General features: G+C 38.2%; 1 protein-coding gene across 2 annotated transcripts in view; it reads left to right on the top strand.

Moving 5' to 3' along the window:
• The window catches only part of LOC109254863 (zinc finger protein 684), a 29,573-nt gene that overhangs the window by 8,882 nt on the left and 8,231 nt on the right, over positions 1–12,460 (top strand). The window contains exons 1-2 of one of the 2 annotated variants that reach the window (XM_019429127.2): positions 5,508–5,664; positions 7,390–7,428. In XM_019429127.2, coding sequence (XP_019284672.1) covers positions 7,414–7,428 — 15 coding nt within the window. In that variant the 5' untranslated portion in view covers positions 5,508–5,664; positions 7,390–7,413. Of the gene's footprint in view, positions 1–5,507; positions 5,665–7,389; positions 7,429–12,460 lie in introns of those variants that run through there. The other variant, XM_019429125.2, reaches the window with a different exon arrangement.

The following is a 12,460-nucleotide window of genomic DNA, read 5'->3' as shown; positions in this document are numbered from 1 at the left end:
ACCTGCTGCTAAACAGCTAATGGGGCAATGAATAAATCAAAGATGAAGTTAAAATCACGTTGAGGCAAACGAAAATGGGCATACAACATTCCAAAATCTATGGGATGTAGCAAAAGCAGTTCTAAGAGGGAAGTTTATATTGATATAGGCCTACCTACCTCAAGAAACAAGAAAAATCCAAAATAAATACCTTTATACCTAAAGGAACTAGAAACAGAAGAGTAAGCAAAGCCCAAAGTTAGTAGAACAAAGGAGATAAGAGCAGAAATAGGTGAAATAGAGATTTTAAAAACAATAGCAAAGGGGTGCCTGGTTGACTCAGTTGGTTAAGCATCTGACTCTTGATCTCAGGTCAGGTCATGATCTCACGGTTTGTGAGATTGAGCCCTGCTTTAGGCTCTGCACTGACAGCGCGGAGCCTGCTTGCAATTCTCTCTCTCTCTCTCTCTCTCTCTCTCTCTCTCTCTCTGCTCCTTCCCCACTTGAACTCTCTCTCTCCCTCCCTCTCAAATAAACTTTTAAAATAATAAATAACCATAGCAAAGATCAATGAGTTCTTTGAAAAGATAAACATAATTGATAAACTCTAGGCCCACTCATCAAGACAAAAAGAGAGGGGGCCTAAATAAGACCAGGAATGAAAAAGGAGAAGTTACAACTGACACTACAGAAATACAAAGGATCATAAGAAACCACAAAGAACAATTATATGCCAACAAATTGGAAAACCTAGAAGAAATGGATAGATTCCTAGGAACATATAACTTTCCGAAACTGATTTACAAAGAAATAGAAAATTCGATAGACCAGGGTGCCTGGTTGGCTCAGTTGGTTACCTGTCTGACTCTTGATTTTGGCTCAGGTCATGATCTCACACTTCATGAGTTGAGCCCCTGCTCAATCTGTACTGATGGCATGGAGCCTGGTTAGGATTCTCTCTCCCCCCTCTCTCTGCCCCTTGCTTGCTTGGGATTCTCTCTCCCCCCTCTCTCTCCCCTCCCTTGCTTGCTTGCTCTCTCTCTCTCTCTCTCTCTCTCTCTCGCTCTGTCTCTCTGTCTCTCAAAATAAAAAACATAAAAAAAATCTGAATAGACCAATACAAGCGATGAAATTGAATCAATATTTTTAAAAACTCCAAAAACAAAAAGCCTAGGACCAGACAGCTTCATAGGTGAAATCTGCCAAACATTTAATGATGAGTTAGTACTTCTTCTTTTCAAGTTATTCCAAAACATTGAAGAGGAAGGAACACTTATACACTCGTGAGGCAAACAGGTGCACGAATAGATGCTCAACGTCAGCTATCAACAGGGAAAATGCAAATCAAAACCACAATGAGATCACCTTACACCTGTCAGATTGGCTATTATCAAAAAAAAGAAAAAAAGAAAGAAAGAAAGAAAGAAAGAAAGAAAGAAAGAAAGAAAGGAAAGAAAGAAAGAAAGAAAGAAAGAAAGAAAGAAAGAAAGAAAGAAAGAAAGAAAAAAAAAAAAGAACAAGTACAAGTGTTGGCAAGGATGTGGAGAAAAGGGAACCCTTCCTTATACACCATTGGTGGGAATGTAAAGTGGTGCAACCACAATGGAAAAACATATGGAAATTCCTCAAAAAATTAAGAATAGAACTGCCAGGTGATCTAGCAATACCACATCCAGGTATTTATCCAAAACAAAAAAGCCAAAACACAAACACCAATTTGAAGAGATATATGCACCACCATATTCACTGCAGCATTATTTACAATAGTCAAGATATGGAAGTAATCTTAGTGCCCATCAATAGATGAATGGGTAAAGAAAATGTGATGTGTGTACACACACATACACACACACACACAGGAATAGGGAATATTATTCAGCCGTAAAAGAATGAAATCTTACCATTTGTGACAACATGAATGGACCTAGACAGTATTGTGCTAAGTGAAATCAATCAGATAAAGACAAATATCAAATAACTTCACCTATATGTGGAATCTGGAAAACAAAACAAATGAACAAATAGAACAACAGAAATAGACTCATAGATATGGGAAACAAGTTCTATGACACATTTAATGGAGATAAAACTATGGACAATTGTATATTCAGTATTGCAAATATTTATTTAGCACCTATTATGTGCCGGGTTCTACTCACACAAATTCCAATGTGTGGGCTTTCCCCCACCACCAAACAATCCTCTGATACTACTTGATGATAGTGTTAGATCCCACAGGTTGAGGGTTCAGTCCTACAAGCTTACCCTTTTCCCCCCACTTCAGATGCCCATCACGAGTCCAGATTGTCATCTGTGCTTTTGACTTGCTAGCTGTAGAATGGAGGTTCCAACAACCCCTTCCTTAGGTTTGACTAATTTGCTAGGCAGCTCACAAAGCTTGGAGAAACATTTTTATTTTCTAGATTACCAGTTTATTATAAAAGGATATATAACTCAGGGACAGCCATATGGAAGAGATGCATAGGGCAAGGTATGGGGAAAGGGAAAAGAGTTTCCATGCCCTTTCTGGGCCAACACTCTCTCTGTACCTACGTGTGTTCACCAACCCACAAAGTCTGTGAGCCCCGTCCTTTGAGTTTTTATGGAGGCTTCATTACATAGGCACAATTGATTAAGTTATTGGCCACTGGCAATTGATTCAACCTCCAGCCTCTCTTCCCCTCCCCAGAAGCCAGGGAGTTGGGACTGAAAGTTTCAACTCTCTAATCTCCAATCATATGATTGGTTCTCCTGGCAGCCAGCCCCCATGCTTAGGTACAGTACAAAATCACTTCAGTAATATAACAAAAGACACCGCTATTGCTCTCATCACTTAGGAAATTCCAAGACTTTTAGGAGCTCTGAACCAAAAACAGGGATGAAGATCAAATATATATTTCTTATTATAAATCACAGTATTGCCAAACAAAAATATGTGCTTTCATAAACATATATACTATGAGAAAAAGAAAAGGAATAAGAGAAATCAAGGATGGCTCCTAAATTTTTGCTTGAGTAATGAGGTGGTGATGGTGCATTTATTGAACTAGAAGTGCTAGATTGGGGGTGGGAGAAGGCAGGGATTAATTGGCTTGGAAGTGTGAAGTTGGAGGTGATGTTTAGATTTTTAAGGGGAGATTTCAGGTAGGCATAAGGAATTAGGGGTCTGCTGTTCAGGGGAGAAATGAAAGATGGAAATACAGATTTTCAGTCATCACTCACTCATCATCACATAAATGGTATTTCAAGCCATGGGACTGAATGAGATCATTTAGAGGACAATTTCAGAAAGCAAAGGCCGAAGGTCAAACCCTTGAGTGTTCCAACATTTGGAGGAGGAACAGAGGAACAGAGTTTTAGTAAAGGAAATACAGAAGTAGTCTGAGTGAAGTGGAGAAACTAGCTTTTATGAGATGTCCTAGAAACCAAGGTAAGGACGTATTTTAATTGTGTTGAATGCTGTTGAGGTCAAATGTAATGAGGACAGAATTGGAATTTAATTGGTAACTTGACAAGATCAGTTTTAGGAGAGTAGAGTAAAGAAGCTATTAGAGTGGACTGCAGAGAGAATTGGAGGTGTGAAGATGTAGACAGCAACAAGAGGCAGCTCTTTAGAAAGATTTTTCTATGAAGGAAAGTTAGGAAATGGTGCAGTTGTTCAAATGGGCTACAGGTTAAGAAAGGATTTTTTTTTTAATTTTTTTTTTAACGTTTATTTATTTTTGAGACAGAGAGAGACAGAGCATGAACGGGGGAGGGTCAGAGAGAGAGACACACACAGAATCTGAAACAGGCTCCAGGCTCTGAGCAGTCAGCACAGAGCCCCACACGGGGCTTGAACTCACGGACCGCGAGATCATGACCTGAGCTGAAGTTGGACGCTTAACCGACTGAGCCAGCCAGGCGCTCCAAGAAAGGATTTTTTTTTTTTTTAAGATATAAAAAAACATTTTTATGACATTGAAAATGCCAATGAATACAGTTGCTACTAATATCAAGTGGGCTGTTAATGCTACCAAGCAATAGTACTGTATTTCCTTAATCCATTCACTCTTCCACATTCTTTCCCCCCCGCACCTTAACGTTTATTTTTGAGAGAGAGAGGGCTCACAAGTGTGGAACAGGAGGTGCAGAGAGAGGGAGACACAGAAGCAGGCTCCAAGCTCCGAGCTGTCAGCACAGAGCCCAACAGGGGACTCAAACCCATGAACCATGAGATCATGACCTGAGCCAAAGTCAGACACCAACCGATGAGCCACCCAGGTGCCCCCACTCTTACACATTCCTAAATAACATTAGAATCTCAGATGCCATTGATTATAAGATGCATAATTATTTCACATACTTTCAAAGAGAAAAAACATGCTGCCAGTTAAACTATAGCATGCCATCATTTGTAAAATACCAGTTTTGCAGATGCTCAAATATGAAAAAAGTGTATATTAGAATCAATGTCATACAGTATTACTTTTCTCTCCTCAAATCTCCAATACCTTCTCCCTTCCTTCACTTTCAGCTTCCTATTTAACTAAGAAAATACAAGCATTCAGAAGAAGATAGGCTCATTCTCCCACCACTAAATCTGTATCTCACCTGTACCTGTAAATTCTGTCTCCCTTTTTATTTTAATGGATGAATCGTCCACATTCACAACTGATCCTTCCACAGTGTACTGAATCCCATCCCTTTTCTCCAGAAGGACTTTTCTTCCTGCAACTATCCCATTTCTCCTGTATTCTCCCTCTACTGTATAATTTTAATTAGCATGCATACTATAATTTCTTCCATCTTAAAAAAAATTCTGGACCCCAAATCTATATGCAACGACAGCTTTCTTTTTCTACTCATCTTAAAAAAGCCAAACTTCTTAAAGGTACTGCCTGTACTTGCTTTTCACACTTCCTCTCTTCCCACTCTTATCAAATTCCACTCATTCCACTCTTATCAAATTCTTATCAGATTTTATTGAAATTCTACCACTACGCCAAAATGGGATATTTCTACAGCCTCCACAATGTTAAATCCAATGGTCAATTCTTAGTGATCATCCTACTTAACTAATTAGCAGCATTTAATACTGCTGGATTATTCCCCACTTCTTGAAACATTTTCTTCCCTTGATTTTGCAGAACCAAACTCTTCTACTTTTACATCTGTCTCACACCTTATCCCTTCTCAGTCTTCTTTGTTGGGTCCTCCGCTTCACCTTTTTGGGACCTAAGCTAGTGCATTGCTAAAAGAAACTGAACTAAGGGTAGATTATTATCTTATAGTGCTGATTTAGATTTTCTAGTATTTAAAAATTCTGGTGTCTTGTATTTTTAAACGAAAATGATATATACACTTCCCTCTTATAAATGAGCTTGGCTCTCATGGAAGTCCCAGAGATACCAACCCAGGACTCTCCCTACAAAGAGGCAGAGGCCTCTGAAGCCTTCCGGAAACGAGCTCCACAGGCCTATGGGAAATGTAGTCCCCTAAGAATAGCCTGCACCGCGGGGGGACCTGGGAACCTGGGCGGCAGTTACTTCCGCACACGCGCAGTGGGGCGGTAGCCGGTGTTCAGTAATCTTCCAACCTGCGCCGGGTGAAGGGGGAACGGGGTTTTCTCCCCGAGAGCCTGTGGGAGATCTCTGTAATCTGATCTTTTAGAACCAAAGATGGGAGTGTGGTGGTGAAAGACTGGTAGGTATGACTCTGCGGAGCTTGGGGACGTAAGGGAAGGGCGGGGAGAAAGATAGGCACCTTTTTATTGGCGTACCCAAAGGAAGGTAAAACTTCACAACCCCCACGTGCAGCGATTTAGTGTTTGGATGTGTGGGTCCTGTCCAATTCTGGAGTTCAGAGAAAGCAAGAGAAGGGGCTAACTGCCACTCAAGTGGGTTCCCGGATCCCGAGTAGGGATGGGGCAGGCTCAGTTTGTATTCCTGACCTTGTAGGTAGAGATCACAGTGCAGGAATATGTGCTTCAGGCTTTACCTTTCCTGGTTACAAGAACATCGCTGGCCCTACCAGAGCCCGCAAAAGGCAATATTAAACCATTCCAAGGGATCTAGGAAGTATTTCTAGAGAAACTTGCCATGTTCTCAGTATATTCTCACAATTGTCTGAAGTAAGTGTTCTCTCCATTTTGCATATGAATTAACTGAAGCTGAGAGAGAGGTTAAGTTACTTGCTTATACTGACAATAAGTGGAAGAGCTGAGAGTCGAACCAGACGAGTTTTACCGAATTTTACTCTGGCGTTTTGTTTGTTTGTTTTTGAGTATAGTTGACACGCAATCTTACATTAGTTTCTGCTGTACAACTTAGTGATTTGACAAGTTTTACCTTGTGCTATGATCGCCACAAGTGTAGTTAGGACCCTGCAAAAAAAAGAGTTGTATTTATTCTCCTTTTGAAATATTTGAGCAATGAATGCAGAATAAATTTTGATTTGTAGTCTTTTGTTGGTGTTGTTAATAGTCTTTGGTGAATTTGCAGATCTTCCAGTGAAGACTGTGTAAATAAAGCTGTCCCTCTTGCATATTTTAGCCTTTCTATGGCCCCAACTTTGCTGGTTTAAATTCTTAAAAAACTATACTGGCTCATAGAAGACGGTGAATTTCCAAAGAAAGAGAGAGAGACAGATTTAGAATTTAAACTGAAGGCTCTGTCTTTAAAAAAAAAAAAAAAAAAAAAAATTCCTGGATCCCTCAATCCAGCCTTCTCAAGAAAACCCAACCTAATTTGAGCTCTCTTCTCCCAGCTTCAGAGCAGAGACCAGAGAGTCACAGGAAGGACTGACTCCAGAGATATACTGAGTTTCAGAGTTTCAGAAACCAGGGTTTTAGTTAGTTTTTAGACTTATTTATTATTTTTTTTCTTAGGATAAAATTTTGGGAAGAAAAAAATGTCACTAGTTCTAAGATTAACAACTTGCCATTAGATCAGTAGGACAAAAATGTACAACATACTTACCTAAATTTCATAGATTCATAACAGATCCACCAGTAGAGTTCGGCACTTATAAAATATGGACTTTCCTGACATCTCCTAGAATCGTCATTCTCTCACTAGGTGACATTTACTGAAGCTGCAATGTGAGTCTTTCTTTTCTAACTTTTTTTTTTTTTTTTTGCGTGAGAGAGAGAACATGGGGGGAGGTGCAGGGAGAGGGATAGGGGGAGAGAGAGAGAGAGAGAGAGAGAATATCTTAAGCAGGTTCCATGCTCAGCACAGAGCCTGATGTGGGGCTCAATCTCACAACCCTGCGATCATGACCTGAGCCGAAATTAAGATTCAGACGCTTGGCTAACTGAGCCACCCAAGCACCCCAAGAGTTCTTTTCTAATAGTGCCTCTTTTCTTTTCTACATTGCGTTTTGGTTTTTCATGTCTTTCTATTCTTTTTCCTATTTTTACTTTCATAGATCTGTGTGTAAGAGCTCCAGAAAATGATCAACTTCCAGGTAGGTATCCATTTATTGAGTCATTTAAAACTCTCAAAAATCTATATAAAAAGGACATGTATAGACATGTATAGGGAAAATATAGATTGAATAGATCAGGTGCAAAAGAAAATTTAGAAAATTGATCAGTTGATATCCACGTCACAGGGTCTGTACATAGTTGGAATAAATTTGAGCTGCATATGTGTACCCAGTCTTTATAGCAATCACAGAAAATGGATAGTCAACCAGTTAACGTATTGGTATTGTCCACAAAGATAAAGGAAACAATCCCTTAGAGAAGTACAGATTTTCCTGATGCAGTTCTCTGAAGAAAATATCTTATAATGGGTTTTCATGGAGATAATGGTAGAAATAATATTCACAGGGGTGCCCAGGTGGCTCAGTTGGTTAAGCTCTGACTCTTGATTTCAGCTCAGGTCGTGATGTTGTGGTTTGTGGGTTTGAGCCTTGTGTTGGGCTCTGCACTGCTGACACTCCACTGTAGGTGGAGCCTGCTTGGGATTCTGTCTCTCCCTTAATCTGCCCCTCTCCTGTTCGTGTTTGTTCTCTCTCTCTCTCTCAAATAAATAAACTTGGGGAAAAAAGTTTAAAAAAAAGAGAAATAACATTCATAGCAACAACTCTGTGATAAATATAACATCACATTTTATATAGCATGCTGTATTTCTTAAAATGTTTCCTAGAGTAAGCAAAGAGCTTAGTGCCAATAAGCAGCACTATGCGAACTCAGTTTGTAAGTTCAGGTACATATCTTTTTTAATATTCTTCTGGAACCATAAGTAAATCTTATATCTTTTCCAGTGTCTGCTAGTATTCTTGAGCATTTTCTCTTCTATGTGAATTTTATTTTATTTTAGTATTTTTTAAAATGTTATTTATTTTTGAAAGAGAGAGTGAGCAGGGGAGGGGCAGAGAGAGAGGAGGGCAGAAGATCCAAAGCAGGCTCTGTGCTGACAGCAGTGCGCCCGATTCAGGGCTTGAATTCAAGAACCGGAAGATCATGACTTGAGCCAAAGTCAGATGCCCAACCAACTGAGCCACCCATGGGCCCTGTTCCATGTGGACTTTAGAATTAGCTTGTCAGGGTCTATAAAGGAGTATTTTAGGTATTTTTATTGTGATTGCAGTATATGTTTCCATTAATTTGTAGAAAATTCATTAGTTTTCAATAATGTATTCTCTAATGTTTCATATAGGTCCTTTACATTTTTATAGGTTTGTTATTATAATTCTTATACATTTCTCGTATAAGAATTTCTTGTAATATTTATTCTTACGTATGGTTTAAGTTGCTGTTGAGAATGGGATGGATCTTTTTTCATTGTATTTTCTAATTGGTTATTTTGGTGTATAGGAAAGTATGCATTTATCTATTTGACTTTATGTCAACTTACAGAACTAATTTTTTTTAATTAAAAAAAATTTTTTTTAAATGTTGATTTACTTTTGAGAGACAGAGTGCAAGCAAGGGAGGGGCAGAGAGAGAGGGAGACACAGAATCCGAAGCAGGGTCCAGGCTCTGAGCTGTCCACATAGAGCTTGATGCGGGGCTCGAACTCACAAACCGCGAGATCATGACCTGAGCCGAAAGTCAGACACTCAACCAACTGAGCCACCCGGGTTCCCCCTGTTTCTTCTTTAAAAATTAAAAAAAAATTTTTTTTTAATGTTGCAGAACTCTTATTAAGTTCAAGATTTTTTTAGTTGATTATTAGGTTTTCTAGGTAGACAATCATACACTCTTCAAATGGAGTTTGTTCCTTACTGCTCAGTATGTATGTCTTCATGTTTTTTCTTGTCTTATTGCAATGGACAAGGTTTTTTGGGAACTATAATTTTTTAAAAATGTTTATTTGTTTTGAGAGAGTGTACATGTGTGAGCAGGGGAGGGCCAGAGAGAGAGAGAGAGGAAGAGAGAGAATTCCAGGCGGGCTCAGTGCCTCCATCACAGAGCCCAACCTGGGACTCAATCTCACAAACTGTGAGATCATGACCTGAACTGAAATCGAGTTGGATGCTCAACTGACTGAGCCACCCAGGTGCCCCAGGAACTATAAATTGCTAGCGAGTATCTTTCTGTTCCAATTTTAATGGGAATGTTTCCAGTGTTTCATTGTTTCCTCTTGTATTTTGGTAAATAGTTTTGTTTTGTTTTTTGTTTTCTTGTTTTTAATCAAGTTAAAGATTTTTAGCTTGTGAACATTGTTTTCATCAAGTGGAAACCTTTTTTCTTATATGTTTTTTTAAAAATATGTGTTGGTTGGGGCACCTGGATAGCTCATTCAGTTGAGTGTCCAACTTCGGCTCAGGTCATGATCTCATGGTTCCTGAGTTCAAGCCCCACATCAGGCTCACTGCTGTCAGATCCTCTGCCCCGCCCCTGCTTGCACTCTCTCAAAAATAAATAAAACATTTAAAAAATTAAAAAAATAGATAAGTAAATAAAATACCTGTTGGTAAAATAATGTTTTATCTTTAATATAGGAATTCAGAGAATTTCTAATATATTTCTCAATATTGAACTATCTGTGCATTCATGGGATAAATCCTACCTAGTCTTCTAACTTTTTAAAGGGCCAGATGGTAAATATTTTAGGCTTGAAGGCCATACAGCCTCTGTGGCAACTACTCAATTTTAACTTTGCATCTGAAGCAAATGAGTGGGTATAAATATTCCAGTAACACTTTATTTACAGAAACATCAGGCCGGGGTATGGGTTGTAGTTTGCTGACCCCTGTTCTATATGGTTTTAACTATGTCTTTGTGGTAGACATGTAGCCACATGCCTTTTTAATTTCAGCTTAAGTTAGTTAAACATGATTTTAACATTACAGTTGAGAGGATATATTTTATTATGTAAAAAAAGGTCTTATATTCTATTTTATTATGGTCAGGTGAATCTGACGTGTTAACCTCATAGCCCTTCTAACTTATATATATTTACTTTGTAGTATGTAATAGATTGTAAGATCTCTGAGACCAGTAACATTTTTATTCTTTTTTGTATCACTAATACAGTGTCTGGTAGGTCCTCATTAGACATTGTCTGAATGAATGAATGAATGAATGAAGAACATATAAGCAGTATTTTAAATAATTTTATTGAGACATAATCACATATTACAGATTGACCCATTTAAGATATATACAACTCCGTGGTTTTTAGTCTGTCCATGAATTGTAAAACCATCTCTACAATCTAATTTTAGAATATTTTCATTACCCTCAAAAGAAACCCCATATTGGCAGTCATTCCCTATTTGTCCTATCCCCTAGCTCTAATTTATTTTCTGTTTCTATGGATTTGCCTTTTCTGAACACTTTATGTAACTAAGACAATATAATATGTGATCTTTTTTGACTAGCTTCTTTCACCTAGTAACAGTATTTTCAAGGGTCATCAATGTTACACGTATGTCAAATAATATTGCATTATATGGATATACCTCATTTTGTTATTCCATCTATTCATCAGATGACGGATACCCATATTGTTTTCACTTTTGGCTATTAATGAATACTTCTCTATGAACATTTGTCTACAGGTTTTATATTTTTAGTTCTCTTAGGTATATATTTAGGAGGGATTGCTGGGTAATATGGTTAATTCAATGTTTAACATTTTGAGGAACTATAAAACTATTTTCCATAGTTGTTGCACCATTTTACAACCCCACCAGCAGTGTATGACAGTTCCAGTTTCTCTACATCCTTGTCACAACTTGTCATTGTTTGTCTTTGATTTTAACAACCCTTGTGGGTGTGAGGCAATATCTCATTGTGGCTTTGATTTCTATTTACTAATGATGTTGAGCATCTTTTCATGTGCTTCATGCTCATATGAGTGTCTATGTCTTTGGAGAAAATCTGTTCAAATCCTTTGTCCATTTTTAAATTGGGTTGTCTTTTCACTGTTGTATTGTAAGAGTTCTTTTTATATCCTAGGCACAAATTTCTTACCAAAATATATGATTTACATGTATTTCATCCCATTCTGTGGGTTGTCTTTTCACGTTCTTGATGGTGTCCTTTGAAGCACATATTTTAAATTTTAGTGATTTCCATTTTATCTATTTTTTTCTTTTGTCACTTACACTTTTCCTTTCATATCTAAGAAACCATGGCCTAATCCAAGCTCATGAAGATTTACTCCAATGTTTTCTTCTAAGAATTTTATAATTTTAGTTCTTACATTTACGTCTTTGATCCATTTTTAGTTCATTTTTAAATTTTTTTTTTAAATGTTTATTTATTTTTGACAGAGGGACGGAGCGTGAGCTGGGGAGGGACAGAGAAAGAGGGAGACACAGAATCCGAAGCAGGCTCCAGGCTCTGAGCTGTCAGCACAGAGCCCGACGCGGGGCTCGAACTCACAGACTGTGAGATCATGACCTGAGCCGAAGTCAGACACTCAACGACTGAGCCACCCAGGCGCCCCCATTTTTAGTTCATTTTTATATATGATGTGAGGTGTTTATGTGCGTTTAAGGCGGTCCAGCTTCATTCTTTTGCATGTGGATATCTAGTCCCAACACCACTTATTAAAGAGACTGATCTTTACTCGATTTAATTGTCCCGACACTAGTGAATATTTTTAATGTGATTTTTGTTTCTCACACAAAGTATATTTCTGAGTCAAGCATACAGTAGTTATCATATATAACTTTATGAAAACTTAACAATGAATATATGATCATAAGAGGCTCCCATGATTCTCCTGCAAGTTCCCAAATAATGTACACTTTGTTTTATTTTTTTTTAACATAACTTATTGTCAAATTGGCTTACATACAATACCCAGTTCTCATCCCAACAAGTGCCCTCCTCAATGCCCATCACCCATTTTCCCCTCTCCCCAATGCCCCCATCCACCCTCAGTTTGTTCTCTGTATATAAGAGTCTCTTGTGGTTTGCCTTCCTCCCTCTCTGTTTGTAACTATTTTTTCCCCTTCCCTTCCCTCATGGTCTTCTGTTAATTTTCTCAAGATCTACATATGAGTGAAAACATGATATCTTCCTTTTCTGACT

This window comes from Panthera pardus, unplaced genomic scaffold (assembly GCF_024362965.1).
Source record: "Panthera pardus isolate Hobbes unplaced genomic scaffold, ASM2436296v1 HiC_scaffold_11, whole genome shotgun sequence".
NCBI lineage: Eukaryota > Metazoa > Chordata > Mammalia > Carnivora > Felidae > Panthera > Panthera pardus.
Note: the sequence above shows the minus strand (reverse complement) of the source record. Positions and strands in the feature narration are given on the sequence as shown.